This window comes from Drosophila grimshawi, unplaced genomic scaffold (assembly GCF_018153295.1).
Source record: "Drosophila grimshawi isolate 15287-2541.00 unplaced genomic scaffold, ASM1815329v1 contig_1367, whole genome shotgun sequence".
NCBI lineage: Eukaryota > Metazoa > Arthropoda > Insecta > Diptera > Drosophilidae > Drosophila > Drosophila grimshawi.
Window position 1 is genome coordinate 6083510 of NW_025062889.1, and position 16137 is coordinate 6099646.

Below are 16137 nucleotides of genomic sequence, written 5' to 3' on the forward strand. Positions count from 1 at the left end.
TGAAATTAAAAATACGATTCAAATCAAATTCAATGGGTCGTCAGTGTTTATAAATATTGCAAATTAAATCTTCTAAGAGGGGGGAGAGACGTCGGCAGGGCGAACCATAAAATCGTTAACGTTACTTTTTCAGTTTGAACTATCGTATATCGCTGTCAACTCTATTTGTGTTTTGTTTTCTTTTTGTTGTAGGTGTGCATTGATTTTTGAAATGAACTTTTGTGTGTGTGGGGGTTTTTCAAATGTTGATTTTGTTGTTGTTTCCACTATTTCCTTTTTGATTGTTGGAATTTTGTTTTCTTGCTTGCATATATAAGTTTCTTATAGTTTTGTTTATGTTTTTGTTTGTTTTGTTTTGTTTAATTGTTTAAATACCATCAACCCTCCCGCTTTATAGTATTAGGTGTCTCTGCCAGACCTTTCACTTTGAGTCGATCAGCGGTTTTGAGAAATGCCGGCAGCTGTTCTTGCGATACATTCACTTCTCCGGCATACATGAACTCCAGTATTGCCTGCAGGTGTATGTAGGACACATCTTTCAGTATAATAATGGGATGTTTTGAGGGATTTTCCTACAACGACAAAGAGATCACTGAATTAGATCGAAGTTATTTTGTTTGTATTTATTAGAACACTTACCTCCAATAGCGCCTTGAAGTAGGGACTGCAAGCTGAAAGCACCATTTTGTGTGCTTTGCAGGTTTGGCCTTCGCAGGCGAGTGTTACCTGTACAGGAGAATCAAAACGAAATCAATAAGTGAGCCACACATCACAAATATATGAACAGTCATAAGAACAGAAGGAATTAAAATAACAGGTAGTTGACCAAACAGGTAGACAGCAACTATGAATGGAATCGTAATGATCATTTGGGTAGATATTTGAAAGAAAAGTGAAGGTTCAATGAAAGCAATGACGCTTGTTTGTTGGGAGCAGTGCCAGAAAAGGGCAAGACAATACTTACATCTGTGAAGCTCTTCTCATCGCGCAAGTGACGGAACGAGGTCACCATATTCGTTTGAAAATCGTTCCATTTTAGAAAAAACTGTTGATCCGACGACATCATGTAGAAGCTTGTGTTGTTTTCTCCTAGTTGTTTTTTTTTTGTGGTTGGGAGAGCGTTAAGGGAAAACGCGCGCTCACACAACACTTGATGTTGATATTGATATTGTCAGAATTGGAAAAATTTAGACGCGCGGCCAAAAGAAAACTCCAGTTAAATCACTCTTAACTTCTGTGCAGTAATTTTATTTATTTGTTTTGCCTTGATTTCTGAAAAAGAAAAACAAAGTTAGTAAAAAAAAACAATACACAATCAAAACGTGACTTTAAATAGCAAGGCAATAAATACTAAAATAAGCATAAAATAATAAGCGAATTTCTGTACACAAAAAAAAAAAAAGAAGCAAACAGCCCCGAATCGGAGTGTGACCGTCGTGAGAGAGCAGTGCAGCGCCGACTAGAGCCAAGCTTGCAAATTGCGAAAGAGTAGCAAAGCAGTCGCGCTGCCGCTGTCGCTATCGCTGGTGAAGTCTTAAGTGTTGCACAACCGACGACGACAACAAAAACACCAACGACGACGACTCACAGCCGAAAACATTCTATACAATAGCAGAGAAAAAAAGAAGTGTTTTGCGCAGACGCAATGTGCAGTTGCGGGCATGGAATGTACAGTGTGTGTGTTGGAAAATGTCAAATGTGCAAAGCACAACTCGCAAAGTTACAAAGTAAAAACGACAAAAACAACAACAAACAGCGACAAAGGTTAAACAAAATATCAAAGACTCGCTCGCTCGTACGCTCACATTGAATGCCTTTCACTTTTCAAGGCAATTTCTGCATTTTAGTCATTTGCGTTGCTTATTTGAATTTTGAGTTGCGCTCCCGCACAGTGTATACAAAGTAGATTTTCGCGATTATTTTATATACGTCGCGTAATGATCAATATCAATTTGTTTGGATTTAGAATATTATTAATAAGTTCAATTTGAATTAACTACAGCCAATCATATTAAAAATAAATTTGTATGCAAATAAAAATGTTTGAAAATTTAAAGCAACTTCACCACTGTGCAGACAACATGTGTTGCGGTTGCGACAGTCGCTGGGACCAGCTTGTTGACGCTGCCATATGCGCTACACTTGCGCCGGCCCAGTGTGGGCGGCTTGAGACCCTAACAGTAAAACAGTGTAGCGAGTACAAACTTCGTCTAAGCATTAAGTTTAAGGCAGCGGCTCTCTCACACACACACATGCATATACACAGCCGCACACACACACACAGGGCTAAGCGCTCTCAACTTTCAACTGCCGTTATGATTTCGCAATTACATTACAACAGCACCATAACAGCAACAAAAATAACAACATCAACGAAGAAGGCAACGAAGAGCAGACATTTGCTGGAAATTTTAATTGCATTGGTGTGTGTGCTTTTTATAAATTGGAACTATCTCACTTGCACTAGTTCAGACAGCACGACAATAAAAAAAAAGTTGTCGAGTTATGTTGAAATTATCTAATTTCAATGACTATTGGCCGTCTATTGATTTCCTCCTCCCCACACACACCTTTTCTGTGAAAGCACCCACAATTGCATATGTTTATTTCTTCATAAGGAAAATACCAGTTTTTAAGCTGAGCAAAGACAACAACAGAGAAGAAAAAAAAGAGTGCCGAGTGACGACAGCAGCAACAACAATTTGAAACGAGTTCGAACGAAAGTTGCAACACTCACAAAAAATTGATGAGCCGCTCTCGCGCAAATGCTTGTTGTTTTTGTTGTCGTGTATTACTCAACATGGCGCTCACAAAAACAATATAGGATGATGAGGCGAAGGAACGACGAACTACTCAAAATTCACTGAAGAAGAAATGTGCGAGAGTCGTTGCTGCCGCTGCTGCTGCCTAGACAATGGCGGCAGCAGCAACTCTTCGTGGCATGTCACACAACAACAACAATGCTCGGTATTTTCTTTGCATTGCTTATGTCTCTTTCGCGTTTCTAATTATTTTAAATGATGTATTTGTACTTGTTTATGCAAATATTATTGTAATATATAGTTAAAATTAGGTCGCGCTTCGTTTTACTTTGATTCACATACACTAACACACACACACACAAAAATACACGCGCAATACAGCAGGCATACAGTTGCATGCACACACACACACAATATATATATATATACAATATATATATAAATGCACACACACATATACACTTGTGCCTTTTTTCTACACTTTCCTAATCGCTATTTGGCTTGCACTATGTACTTTTTCCAATGCGTACTGCGTGCAATTGAATAATGATCATTGCAAATGCAATTTGTATGCGTTATGTGCACGTTTTTCTTGCCTTTTCTGTTTCAAATTAATACATACACGCTTTTTTAGCACGCACTCACTCACCTTCTGTACACGCTCTGCTTTCGCTAATGCTTGCTTTGCTGCTTTCTTTTTTCTCTTTTCCGACGAGTGTTTTTGCTATTTCGTCGCGTTACCCAACACTTCCACACACAGCACGCTGTTTAACAGCACTGATGCACACCAGTTTCATAGCGACGAGAGTGCGTTCACTTGAACTGCCCTTAAAATGTTGAGAACATCGCGTTTTCTAAAGAAGTTAAATGAAAACCTAAATTGCATTTGCAAAAGATTACAAAATACGACAGCAAATGAGAAACAGAGCTTCCGCCAGAAGGCTTGGCAAGCGGCCCGGCAACGCTATGCCAGTTATGAGCATGTGCACTACAGCTCATTTCTCGAGTACAATTTGGGCCAAGCACACAAATTTCATCAAATGAATCCAACGGTTTTTCCCTCACTGGAAGTGTTACGTGACATAGACAGTGAACAGAGAGCAGCTACAAGTTCATCATCATCATATCCACACAATTGGATGGAGGACTACGAGTTTTATGAGGGCGCCAGCGATGAAGCGGGCAACATTGATGCCCAGCATGGAACACCAGATGCCAAAGTGGCCCCTTCAAACGTACCCTGCAATGGCTGTGGAGCACATTTGCACTGTGTCAGTACCTCCATGCCCGGCTACATACCCAGCGAAATCTTCAAGGTGAGTTCAATGAAAACTGCGGTATTTCAAGTATTACGATTTCAATTATTTAAGGGTCGCACTCAAATGGAGTTGCAGACGATCACTTGCCAGAGATGCCATTTTCTGCAGCACTATAATATTGCGCTGGATGTGGAAGTGCCGCCGTCGGTATATGTGGAAACCATATCGCGCATACAGGACAAATATGCGCTGGCCATAATCATAGTCGATCTGCTGGACTTTCCCAGCTCCATTTGGCCGGGAATGCAACAGGTGCTGGGCGCAAAGCGACCCGTTTTCCTGGTCGGCAACAAGGTGGATCTATTGCCACGTGATTCCAATGGCTATCTGACACACGTGAAGCGTTGCCTTAAACAGCAGTTCATCGAACACGGCGGTTTTGATGCTCTGAACATTAAGAATGTTAGTCTGATCTCGGCCAAGACAGGCTTCGGAATTGAGGAGCTGATCACGCAGCTGCACAAGAACTGGCAGTACAAGGGCGATGTTTATTTGCTCGGCTGCACCAATGTGGGCAAGAGTAGTCTCTTTAATATACTGCTGAACTCGGATTATTGTCGACCCGAGGCCACAGAGCTGGTGCGCAAGGCGACGACTTGTGCTTGGCCGGGCACCACACTGCAAATGCTAAAGTTTCCCATATTGCGGCCGTCTGATTTGCGTGTCTATCAACGCTTTCAGCGTCTCTTCTCGGAACGTGGCCAGCGTGCCGCACTGGAGAAACTGCGTCGCGATCAGGCCAAGGAGACGGGCACCATGTCATCGGCCCAACTAATTGGGAATGTTGGACGCACCTTTGACCGTCGCACGGATGTGGACGATGCCTTTGCTATGGCCGGCGGCACTCAACCCATAACGACGCTCAATGAGCGCAAGAAGGAATATCGAGAGGCACGTTGGGTTTATGATACGCCCGGCGTAATGCAGCCGGATCAGTTGACGCCAATGCTCACCACCCAGGAGCTATTGCAGCTGCAACCGACAAGAATGCTAAAGCCACGTGCTGTCCGCGTGGCACCTAAGATGTCTCTGTTCTTGGGCGGTTTGGCGCGCGTGGACTTGCTGGACTGCAACCAGGAGTGGCTCAAATTATTTGTGTTTGCTGCGGAGACGTTGCCGTTGCTCATCACAGACACTCAGCAAGCGGATGCAATTTATAAGCGTTATTTGGGTACTTCGCTGTTAGGGCTACCGATTTCTGGGGAAGATGATGAGCGTCTGCAGCGCTGGCCTGGATTGCAGTGCATGGACAGAGATATTTTGGTGCAGAACGGCGCTTCGGAGAATAGATTCGCCGAGAAACAACTTAATTGTGATATAACTCTCAGTTCCGCCGGCTGGTTGGGTCTCCTGCTCCCCGAGAATACCGAGAGCAGTTGGCGCCTGTGGACACCGAAGGCAACTGGAATTTATGTGCGTAAGCCGGCCTTAATACCTCTAGCCGATCGTCTGGTTGGCAAGCATATACGTCATTCGATGGCCTATAATACAGCCAAGCCATTTGTTTTTCGAAAATAATTGTTATAAATTGTTATTTGTATTAAAAATTTTGGGTATGTTTTAAATTTCATTAAACGTGCGCCGATTTTCGATAGGTTCGGGTAAACTTATCGTTTTCTTGCGGCCGATATACTTTGCGCAAGCGGCAAATAAGCACGCCGATTAAACGATAGTCTTTAGTGTCATCTCTAATAAAAAGTATCCACTTTTTCACAGCAACAAAGAATTTTTATGGCACAGAATTGAGCAAAATTGAAGCTAAAAATGCCATTTAAATAGCGTAACACAGTGGCAGCAAAGTGTATTTAATAAATAGTGTTCAATTTGCAAGAAGAAAACATAAAACTGCGACGCAGCCTCCAAAGTAGCGACCCACCACACTTTTTATATGCTGTAAAAAAGGCCAGAATAATGGAGCAAAACTCCAGCGTAAATGCAGCCGATCAGGAGCTGGAAGTGAACTGCAGTGGAACAGCGGCAACAACAGCCGTCGCTTGCAGTAGCAGCGGCGGCAGCAGCGATAACATTAGTGCCACACATGAATTCCAAACCATGAAACCGGGCGCTGGCCAAAAGCAACAACAGCAACAAATGCTACAATTGGGCAATGGACGAATGGAATTGCCGCATAGCGAGCTGGTCAAGATGCTCTACTATCTCGAGGGTGAGCTGCAGGCAAGGGATGTATGCATTGCTGCATTGCGAAATGAACGCGTCAAGCAACTAATTACACAGTTGCGTACAAAGCGAGTGCAACCAAATGATCCATATGCATCGCTCTTCCGCGACAAGATCGCCCTGAACGGAAATTTAATATCGAGGGAATCCTCGACGCAGGCGGCACAAGCCGAAATGGAAGTGCGCCAGATCATTGAACAGCAAATGGAGCAACAGTATCAGATGGTCAGCAAGCAGCGGGGCACGCATGTTCGCATGGTTAACATTCTCACCGAATCGCTGGAGAACAATCAGCGCATGCTGCAGCAGCTGGAGGAGGAGCGGCGGAAGCATGAGCATGATACAGCACAGGGCGATGATATTACCTATGGGCTGGAAGTGGAGCGCACCAAGTTGCGACAACAGCTGGAGGCGGAGCATGCACAGGTCGCGAACCTGGAGAAAGATCTCAAGAAGCTGCAGGAGACGCTCGAATACGAGCGCAATAGGCAAAAGCAGATCGTGCTGCTTCTGATCGCCGAGCGCAAGAAGATCCTTATGAAGTACATTGAGGAGGGTAAGTGATAACCAAAAATCCATTGAAAATATAATTAAACTACAATTAAATGATTTCAGGCAAACGTTCCGAGGATCTAGCTCAAATTCTGGCGGAAGAGAAGCAACGCTCTGATACCATTGCCGAAGGACTCGAGGAGGAGAGCAAAAAGTCGCTGCGCATGGAGGAGGAACTGGAAAAGCAAACGCTATCCATGGAACTGGAACGCAAGACGTTGTTGTCCAAATTGTCCAAGGAAGAGCAGCGGTTGGTTATTTTGCACCATTAAACGAAGTTGAAGTCGATGAATATGTATTATAAATTTACATGCATTCACTTGTAAAACAGTGTCAAGGAGCTGGAACAGGAGCTGAACACGTTGCGTGGCGATCACGAAGCATTGAAGAAGATAACGCAACAGCAGCAGCAGCAGCAGCAGATGGGGGCAAGTGGCTCAACGGTCGGTGGTGCCTCCAAGACGCGTCAGTTTAGTGGTAAGTCCTCTCTTACCAATCAGCTTGACTTTGCTGTTGTAATTATGATTTAACTTATTTTTATTTATTTATCTCGTTTATTTTTTTTTTAATAATTCTATATAAACTTATGTTTTTTTTTATCGTGTCCCTCTCAAAGATGAAATATTTTGTTAGAAAATATCTTACGCAATTTATGAAAGGTGATTTGTGATTTACTCTTTCCTTGTTTTGTACTACTTGTGATGACCATGCACCATACGAACAACTTGAGCAACTGCATTCACACACACACATACACCCAACTGTCACCCACTGTAATTAGCCAAAATGCTAAATATAATAGGCAATGAAAATTGTTAGCCAGCATAATATATTGCCAGCAAATCTTAGAACCGATTCAATTGCTAATTTATAGCTGAAATATGTATTTTGAAGGCCAGCTCTTATTTTGTCCTCATCCCGCACTCATTTCTCTTCTACGACTTTTTGCACTAGCTGCTAAAAAGCTCACTCGAAAATGGTTTTCAAATATTTTAAATGAAATTTTACTTAATTTCCATAGAAAGACAAATCATTTAACCGATTGAATTAATTTGAAAATTCTGCAAAATGTATTCAAACACACATCTGTATAAGCTTCGTTATGCCGAAGAATACTTATTATTTGTTTTGTATTTGTATTTTATGTGTTATTGTTGATTTTGTTGAACCTAATTGCTGATTCAATGCCATCCCATACGTTTTACAGAAGACGCATGTGCCACGCCCATGGTAAACATTGCGAAAATCGTACAACCAACCGCAACGGTGACCAGCATGCCGGTCTCGGGTCCCCAGACGGGCATCGCACGTTCGATTGTGCCCGGCCAGAATATACGCAGCGCCGCCGTTGGTATTGCCACAGCGCCAACGGGGATCGCCAGCGCACCCACAGTGCCCTCGTCATCATCATCATCATCAGCAGCAGCAGCAGCAGCTACCCTGGCTGCCGTCAATCACAGCAGCAGCAGCAGCACAACGGATGGCCATGTCGGTGCTGTTGTAGCTGCTGCTCCACCATCGCCCTCGCCGGCTAAAATGCAACCGACGGCGACCATACAACGTGCGCCGGGCGGCAAATATGCAGCATTGGCTGCTGCCGCTGCGTTGGATCAGACGGCAACACCACCGCATCCACATCCTGTGCCCATTGCTGTGCCACCGGTGACAGTGCCACCGGCTGGAGCACGGGGCGCCCCACCGCCTATACCGACTAAGCCAATTGTACCGCCCAAGCGGGAGCCATCGCTGTCCCGTTTGGGCTCCATAACAAGTGGCAGTACTGCGGCCACTGCCATTGCCGCTGCAGCAGCGGCGGCAGCAACAGCTGCTGTGTCAGCCACAGCAACAACAACAAGCACGGCCGCATCTACGTCGACAAGCGCTGCGGCAGCAGCTGTGGCGTCCGCGAGCAGCATGGCGAAGCATAATTAGACACCCTACCTTCCTAGACATCTTTCGACATATATATATATATATATAAATATATATACATAATATATACGCGCATTATCTCCATATAGCATATAGCGAAAGCAAAAACAAAAACATGAAGAAAAATACTCAAGACCGAAAATAGCTCCACTTAACATTATACTACTCAAAATTAAAATGGGTAACAAGTATAACATTCTTTGACCGTATTTTATGCCAAACTCAAACAGTCAAAAGCAACATTTTTACTCAATAAATACGTATGTGCCCACCCCACTTCCATTCCCCCCCTCCCCTCCCCTCCACACCCACCAGCAAAATGTGAAGGATATTAACTTTTAAAGTTATGCCTCGTATTTTTTACAAATTCGTTTTTGTTCGTCCTGTGTACATTGAGTTTGTTAAGCATTTAGATAATAACAAAGTGCGTGTTTTAGTTCATTTTTTTTCTTCACTCGCTTTGAAATTGAAACTGTTTTCAAATTTCGCTGGATTTGTGTTATATGATTCCGTGTGTAGTCGTTAGTGAAATAACATTTGTACAAGGCCGTGCGATTCTCATTATCATTATAAACAAAAGGAAGCAGAACATTAAGTAATTATATGAATATATATATATTATATACATACCCACATATATTGTATACGGACTACTCCATTGTGCTCTGTGCGTTGTTTGTTAGTTCTTAGGTGCATAAACCCTAAAATCCTGTGCAGCTATATACACATGAACTACATCTATGTATTTTTACCTATAGAACATTTTAGGTTTTTAATTTCGTTTTAAGTTCGGCTTAAGCATTTTAATTTGCCTTAAAAAAATTATATAAAATAAAATTAAAAACAAAAAACAAACATAATCCTATAGATTAGCACGTTAAATTCCCAAATTCCCCAATGTAGTATTTGTTAAACAATTAAGTTAATTGGATAATGCTTCAATTTCAAATTAATACTGTTTGAGTTGCAGTTTCTTTTGGTCAAAAGTCAGAGTCAAATAGTAGTTTTGTTGATACTCACAACAAATGACAGCAGACAAAGAGGCACAAATAAAAAAATTAACTTAAAGTATGAATAACAAAAAGTTAGTAATGCAATAAAAACGTTCTCAACAAATCTCTGATTACGATGTATTGAAAAGCGAACATACAAAATAAATTACAATTACATTACAAAAAGAAAAATGATGCTGCTCGTAAATCACGTTGGGGGTCCTCGATTCTCAATTATTGTGGCACGCACCATATTGCGGGCGCATGATAAACGCATTAATTCCACAAATTCCTCAACATTCTCCACCCGATAGTCCTTGAAGATGGTCTTCGATGTTTGCTATAAAGTCGATTAAGAATGTAAATTAAATTTGGGTTGGCTCTAAAAATCTGTTGCACTCACATTGTCAAATTTGGCTGTGTTGAGCTTGTTGCGCTCTATCAGCGGCACCAGCTCCATTTCCAGATGCTGCAGAATGGCAAGCGTTTCATTAATGAATAACTTCGGTTCCTCAGAGTTCAGCAGCGGCATGGCATCAATAAGCAGTGAAGGCCAGAAGCTGTAGCAAATATTATGTGTATTATTACGTATATTATTACTTATTATATTAATATAGATATTGCTTACTAAGCGGGCGTTATTTTGGAAGCCAATAGGTTGATGAGTGGCTCGGCAGCGGACACAAAGTCACGTTGGCGATACAATTCATAGAACTCGAAATACTTGCACAGAAAAACTAAACGTGGTGAGATAAACATGCGTGGTCCAATGCTTCTCAACACGTCCGGAGAAAATATTACGCCCGTATGCGAATAATTCTGAAAATAAATAAATGTATTAAATAAACATGTACTCAAAGAATTATTTCAAATGTGCAAATATAGTAAAATACCCTCTGTAAAAACTACCTTTAGTATAAAATCGGCTAACGACGTAACAAGCAAGACGTCCTTGGAGCGAATGGCCCACTCCAGGGCGCTTCCATAGCGCTGATCACTATGCGCACGCTTCGAGAGCACTTTGCAGATATCCTGCTCGACGGTAACCAGCCCGCGTTGTTTGGCCAGTTCGAGGACCTTGAACGCTTGCCGTTCGCTCCTTAGTGGAATGCGTGGGAGCAGTAGCTCAATGGCAGCAGCTCCCTCATGGCTGCAAAAGTCCAGATAATCAATGGCCAACTGCCAGTGATTACGCGATGCCATCAAAAAGCTGCCATACTCGAAGACCATCGAGTGACGCAACGCTGCAAGATCACTTTAACGAAGTGTAGGAGAATAATGGGTAAATATGTGGTAATTTCAGTTTGGAATACTTTTATAATACTTACACGTTCTGCTGATCAAAGTAGGACTTGAACTGACCCGTGTGGTAGATCAGATCAATGAGATGAGTGGAAAACCAGTGGCTGTCGTTGAGCTTTTGCGCATCGTAGATGAAGAGCTTGATATCGTGCTGCATCAGCTGGAGTACCATGCGACTCAATTGCTTCATTTGCCACTCGGGCCGAAGCACTGACCAGCGATTCAACCAATGCGTGGTGGCAATGCGCAACTCGAACGGTTTGCATGTTGGCTTCGTGTACAACAGGTAGCCGGGTAGAAATTCATACCAATCCTGGGAATTGACCAATTCAGCATCCCAATGCTTGTTGCTGCCCGCGACGAGCTGCATGATTAGCTCCAGTTGTGGCTCCGCTGCAAATGTTTGGGCAGCCAATTTGCGGTCCAGATCCACATGCCAATACTCCCACTGTGAGTTGAACTTGTGGAGTGCATAGCCATCCTGATAGACGGGCATCGTTTTCAGCACTTGCTCCGCGGCTTGGAATGCGGCCTGATTAAATTTGCGATTCTGCAAAAGAATGGCGCGTGGCACCTCCAACTGGCCGAGCATTATTAGCCGCCTCAATGTCAGCCAATAGCTATCGCATTCGCTGGCCTCCTCCGCCATTAGCAGCAAATCGGTTGCCTGATCTTCGGTGTTGGGATAGTGAAAACGCACCCATTCAAGCAGATGATGAACAATCACCTGGCTGGTCTGCTGCTGCTGCAGATAGAGTATCTCGAACAGATGCCACATGCATTCGATCGCATAGAAGGTCTTTGTGGCCTTTGTGCAGTGCTCTAGTCTCCACTCATCCTCCTGTACCTCGGGCGTCTTCTTGCCATGATCGAGTTTTTCGAGGCAGAAGCGAATGATGCTGCGATATGCTCTTGATATTTGTAGATATTCCGCAGATTTCTTTGTTCCCTTGGCCTCCTGGACGAGTGTTTGAAGCGTTACAAATGTGCCATTTGTCTCTGAGAGCAAACTGCGAAGCAGTGGCTCCTTGTACAGCGTCGACTCCTGTGCTATGCTTATCACCACCGGATCCTCGCCAGCCGTATCGCTGGGTGTGTCGCGACTGCTCCATTTAATGGGACGGTAGACGCTCAGCGCTATTTTTGTGCTGCCGGGCACAAAAGTTGCAGTGAGCGTGTTGCCGCAGCGTGTGGCGAGTGAATCGCTTATTTCCTGAAAAGCAAAACACGGTCAACTGATCTGTCATCATATGTTATTGGCAAAATATCTTACGAATATTGGCACGGCCTCTTCGCTCATATCAAGCAAGTTATTCAGCAATCTTAATAAATCAACAACATTCAGTAGAAAATAGCCGCGTTTTTATAAGCTGCATATGGCAGTGTTTGCAATGGACTTAATTCTGAAAGTGTTGGTCAATTCCAATAATATATCGAATATTCATAAAATTGGTATGCAGCTCAAATTTGCTACGAACTCTTGAATTCGCATAAGATTTATTTTAGATTAAGATTTAATTTTTCCATATATTATTTAAAATTCGCTGATAGTTTAATAATTTGTTCGTGTACATTATCAGATTATTTTAAGTAGCAGAACACAAAACTATAGATTGTCTGTGAAGGTGTAAGGGAAGATATACAAAATCATGAACGGCGGTTTTCATCTGTTCGCTAAATCATAACAAAAATAATAAAATTATGTCAAATATTAATTTAAATTACGAGAGAATCTTCCATTTTGAAATATTAATTTAGTGCTGTGAAACTTAATGACAGCATTGCCAGTCCAAATCTAATTCACTTGTTGTTTAGCCGCCATTCCGTAAAGTTCTACAAGTTGGCGTCTGTGAAAGAAATTTGAAAATTTGGAATTTGCTAAACTGTCAAATGGAAGATCTTACGGAAATTTTGACGCTATTTGGACGCAATGTGAACAAATTGCGAATAAATTTGAGTGCCTATGAAGTTGATGTTAATAATCGACTCCAGACACTTGCCGAAAATTGGTCGCACGTTGCTCGCGGCGAATGGCGCCTAAGTTCTGCCTATGATGCCCTAATTAGCAGCGTCAGCCAGGTCAACGAATATGTAATCAAATTAAATCTGCACATTAATCTCAATCTAGCAGTAGGCATTTTGAATGTCGATCGCGATTCCGTAGAGCACAACAAGAATAAAATAAATCACACAAATCGGCATGGCATCGAGGTGGGCGAGGTGGATGCAATCCTCAAGCGACAACAAAGTAGCTCAAATAATGAACTTCAGATAGTGAAATGTAATTATAACAGAAATAAACAGTTTGCTGTCGGAATCTAACCGACTGCGCAATACTCTGTTCTCTTGGGGAAGGATAATCTAACTCATAATAACTAGTTCCAATGCTTGTGGAACAGAGTATAGCTATCAAATATACAACGTATATATAATATATTTATAATCACTTGCAAAAAATAAACCCCGCAGCTCCTGAAGACAATTCAAGTGCAATTCAAGTTTGCAAAACGGAAAACAATCCAAACCCAGTTTTATCCATTAAAACGGAGCCGCCACCTATTCTACCACGTCTCAATGTCAAGTTGGAGAGCTCTCTGCTAGCTGCACCCTTAACTCTGCCAAAGCTGCCCATTCCACCGCGAAAGACGAAGCTGCTGCAGCCGAAGGGTGGTCAGCAAATGTCGGGTGATGCTGCCTACGATATGTTGCCAAAGAATATATCGAGTTTTGTCAAGGACAGCGATGTGCTGGTTGCAATGATGCATCTCAATGTCTCAGAGAATTGCATATTTGTATCCAAATGGGGACCAGAGTCGACGCCGCTGAAGAAGTTGCTGGCATGCCAAATGTCAATACAGCAATTGGATCAGCTGCCCGATTTTGGTGAGATCTTTGCCGTGTATGATGCCCAGGAGCAGATAATACCACGTGTGCTTATCAATGCACAGACCGAGGGTGGTGGCTATGAAGCCTATTTGCTGGACTATGGCGAGCACATTCATTTGGATGACAAGGAGGTCATCTTTGCGTTGCCCAACGAGATCAAAGCTCTGCCGGCGGAGGCTATTAGATGCTATGTGCGCAATTGTGAAGTGACTCGCATACGCGAGTTTACATTCAAGAGTGTCCGACTGCGTGTCCTGGCCAACAATGGCAACGATCTGGAGGTTGAACTCTTGGGGCCGGCTGAGGCAGAATCGGCGATGTTATCATCAGTCCAATTGGATTTAGATGCGGCCAACAACAGGGCGGAAATGCAATCAGATCAAGCAGATCAAAAATTGAGTCCAGCAGCGTTGGAAATGCTGGAGGAGGTTGAGCAGGGCACCAGTAATGCCCTCAAAGCGGTGTTGGGCTACAAGCCGACCGATGACCAGCGTATTTGTCGCCATTACGATCCTAAACTTAATGGCTGCTTTAAAGGTATGCAAAGAAGAATTGAAATCTGAAATCATGTTTTTGTTATAGATCTTTCCTATATTATTATTTGCTAGGATCCAACTGCCGTCTGTTGCATCAGGCGTTTGCGCCACATGGGGCTACCAAGGACAAAGAGTTAGTTGAAGCTCTGCCGGAGTGCACATATGTGTCAACAGCGCCGATGAAGATTGGCAGCGTTGTGCGCGTGCGGGTCACATTTATTAAGAGTTCAACACAGGTGTATGTGCAGTTTCAGGATGAGTTGCCGTTGCTGGTGTGGAATGAGAAGGAGGTGCACGAGTCGCAGCGTAGATTCCAACGAACTCCGCGTGTTTTGGACATGGTGTTGGCACTGTACAACGACGACTGTTTCTATCGGGCGCAAATCATTGAGGAGATCGATGGGATATTTAAAATCTTCTATGTGGACTATGGCAACACGGAGTTTGTCACCATTAAATCGCTGGCACAGTGCCACAATGCTGCCAGCCTGAAACCACATCGTGCCATTAATTGCTTCATTGCCGATGTCAAGTGCAGCTCCTCAGGCTCACAGGAAAAGAATGCCGAGTGCGTGGAGTTCCTAAAAAGTAAAATCCTCAATGAGAAAGTCGATGTGAAGCTGATTGGTCATCTTCCCGATGGCCCTATGATTAAGTTTTTGGATTCATACGCTAGTGTGACCATGCAGATGATCCAACGTGGCTACGTGGAGTCAAGTCAGAGCGTCGAGCTGAGCTAAACCATAGTAGCACTTGCTATACACTTTCAGATTAAATATTTGAATTTTTGAGTTTCCAAGTAGGAAAATCAAATCAACCAGTTTAAATGCCGCCAACGGATGAAGAACGCATTGAAGCGAACCGCCAACGAAGATGGAGATATCCCAATATTAAGCGCCTTCGACTCGCAGGACTTGTGATGACTATTGTCTTGGCTGTTATAATTGCTATCTTCTTATGCTTTACCCATCGTAAGCAATTCTGGTGATTCTACTTTAACATTGAATAATTCAACGTTTTTGGCTTAAAATTAGAAATAGCAAATAAACAATAACTTACTGTCTGCATATCTTTTCAGTTGTTAAGTAACTATTATATAAATAATCATCGCATGTACATATGCATTTAATATATATATATATATTGTAATGGCTTAGTGTTTCCAGAGAACTGCTTCAATTTTCAAGCGTTCGAAATAAAATGAAGCAGCAATACTTTTTTCTTTAAGTTTTTGTACTCAATTATAGATTCTAGAATCTTAATAGGTGCGTCTTGATTAAAGTACACCCCAACATATGAATATGTCAAGCTTTTGATTAATGATGGGGCGCCCTCATTATCAGTCATTAAAACATAACAAAAAATCATAGACTCGAGGTAAACTGTTGTCATAAAGCTTGAAAACTAAAACAATAAAATAATAATACTAATTGCCCATAATGTGCAAAAGCAAAAACCAACAGGGGCCGGGGCTTCGGTTCGGGTTTGGGTTCAGGTACAGGTAGAGGTAAAGGTTCAGATTCCGGTTTGCTCAGGTCGTCGTCGCTGCCGCCGCGGGTGCTAATAGATTATGCCGCAACGATTAGAAAGGCAATAAATAACACCTGGCAGGGATCACATGCGTGTAAAACCAGTATATATATATCGGGTCACATATATATATACATATGTATGAAGA

At 42.7% G+C, this 16137-nt stretch overlaps 5 protein-coding genes across 7 annotated transcripts; 3 read left to right on the forward strand and 2 right to left on the reverse strand.

The window, feature by feature from the left end:
• Positions 1 to 326: 326 nt before the first annotated feature.
• On the reverse strand, positions 327 to 3460 carry LOC6560432 (longitudinals lacking protein-like). 2 transcript variants are annotated; one of them, XM_001985844.2, is made up of 4 exons: positions 3412 to 3460; positions 965 to 1272; positions 640 to 726; positions 327 to 572 (listed from the first exon to the last, which is right to left on the reverse strand). In XM_001985844.2, the coding sequence occupies exons 2-4, from the start codon at positions 1064 to 1066 to the stop codon at positions 378 to 380; spliced, it is 384 nt and encodes a 127-aa protein (XP_001985880.1). In that variant the 5' UTR covers positions 1067 to 1272; positions 3412 to 3460; the 3' UTR covers positions 327 to 377. The 2 variants fall into 2 exon arrangements, with proteins under 2 accessions (XP_001985880.1, XP_043070491.1); XM_043214556.1 differs by having other exon boundaries at positions 3385 to 3418.
• An 83-nt stretch (positions 3461 to 3543) lies between these two features.
• LOC6561294 (nitric oxide-associated protein 1) lies at positions 3544 to 5793 on the forward strand. Its single transcript, XM_001985845.2, has 2 exons — positions 3544 to 4078; positions 4133 to 5793. Exons 1-2 carry the CDS (start codon positions 3596 to 3598, stop codon positions 5597 to 5599), a joined length of 1950 nt encoding a protein of 649 aa, XP_001985881.1. The 5' UTR covers positions 3544 to 3595; the 3' UTR covers positions 5600 to 5793.
• A 51-nt stretch (positions 5794 to 5844) lies between these two features.
• Positions 5845 to 9551, forward strand: LOC6561177 (CTTNBP2 N-terminal-like protein). 2 transcript variants are annotated; one of them, XM_032735644.1, is made up of 5 exons: positions 5851 to 6815; positions 6875 to 7061; positions 7143 to 7288; positions 7428 to 7470; positions 8019 to 8054. In XM_032735644.1, the coding sequence occupies exons 1-4, from the start codon at positions 5993 to 5995 to the stop codon at positions 7442 to 7444; spliced, it is 1173 nt and encodes a 390-aa protein (XP_032591535.1). In that variant the 5' UTR covers positions 5851 to 5992; the 3' UTR covers positions 7445 to 7470; positions 8019 to 8054. The 2 variants fall into 2 exon arrangements, with proteins under 2 accessions (XP_001985882.1, XP_032591535.1); XM_001985846.2 differs by lacking the exon at positions 7428 to 7470 and having other exon boundaries at positions 5845 to 6815; positions 8019 to 9551.
• Positions 9552 to 9848: 297 nt separating this feature from the next.
• On the reverse strand, positions 9849 to 12436 carry LOC6561178 (nuclear pore complex protein Nup75). The gene is made up of 6 exons (XM_001985847.3): positions 12311 to 12436; positions 11064 to 12250; positions 10645 to 10990; positions 10364 to 10554; positions 10139 to 10295; positions 9849 to 10075 (listed from the first exon to the last, which is right to left on the reverse strand). Exons 1-6 carry the CDS (start codon positions 12335 to 12337, stop codon positions 9944 to 9946), a joined length of 2040 nt encoding a protein of 679 aa, XP_001985883.1. The 5' UTR covers positions 12338 to 12436; the 3' UTR covers positions 9849 to 9943.
• A 427-nt stretch (positions 12437 to 12863) lies between these two features.
• On the forward strand, positions 12864 to 15584 carry LOC6561069. Its single transcript, XM_001985848.2, has 3 exons — positions 12864 to 13318; positions 13507 to 14460; positions 14532 to 15584. The coding sequence occupies exons 1-3, from the start codon at positions 12928 to 12930 to the stop codon at positions 15197 to 15199; spliced, it is 2013 nt and encodes a 670-aa protein (XP_001985884.1). The 5' UTR covers positions 12864 to 12927; the 3' UTR covers positions 15200 to 15584.
• The last annotated feature ends 553 nt before the right edge of the window (positions 15585 to 16137 follow it).

Coding starts and splice junctions, on each gene's coding strand:
- LOC6561069 (XM_001985848.2), top strand. CDS start 12,928: ATGGAAGATCTTACGGAAATTTTGACGCTATTTGGACGCAATGTGAAC. Junction 13,319..13,506: donor TGAACTTCAGATAGTGAAAT/GTAATTATAACA, acceptor TAAACCCCGCAG/CTCCTGAAGACAATTCAAGT. Junction 14,461..14,531: donor ACTTAATGGCTGCTTTAAAG/GTATGCAAAGAA, acceptor ATTATTTGCTAG/GATCCAACTGCCGTCTGTTG.
- LOC6561294 (XM_001985845.2), top strand. CDS start 3,596: ATGTTGAGAACATCGCGTTTTCTAAAGAAGTTAAATGAAAACCTAAAT. Junction 4,079..4,132: donor TACCCAGCGAAATCTTCAAG/GTGAGTTCAATG, acceptor CAATTATTTAAG/GGTCGCACTCAAATGGAGTT.
- LOC6561178 (XM_001985847.3), bottom strand. CDS start 12,337: ATGAGCGAAGAGGCCGTGCCAATATTC. Junction 10,991..11,063: donor TACTTTGATCAGCAGAACGT/GTAAGTATTATA, acceptor ACTTCGTTAAAG/TGATCTTGCAGCGTTGCGTC. Junction 10,555..10,644: donor TAGCCGATTTTATACTAAAG/GTAGTTTTTACA, acceptor ATTTATTTTCAG/AATTATTCGCATACGGGCGT.
- LOC6561177 (XM_001985846.2), top strand. CDS start 5,993: ATGGAGCAAAACTCCAGCGTAAATGCAGCCGATCAGGAGCTGGAAGTG. Junction 6,816..6,874: donor TATGAAGTACATTGAGGAGG/GTAAGTGATAAC, acceptor AAATGATTTCAG/GCAAACGTTCCGAGGATCTA. Junction 7,062..7,142: donor TTGTCCAAGGAAGAGCAGCG/GTTGGTTATTTT, acceptor CTTGTAAAACAG/TGTCAAGGAGCTGGAACAGG.
- LOC6560432 (XM_001985844.2), bottom strand. CDS start 1,066: ATGATGTCGTCGGATCAACAGTTTTTTCTAAAATGGAACGATTTTCAA. Junction 727..964: donor ATGAGAAGAGCTTCACAGAT/GTAAGTATTGTC, acceptor TCTCCTGTACAG/GTAACACTCGCCTGCGAAGG. Junction 573..639: donor ACTTCAAGGCGCTATTGGAG/GTAAGTGTTCTA, acceptor TTGTCGTTGTAG/GAAAATCCCTCAAAACATCC.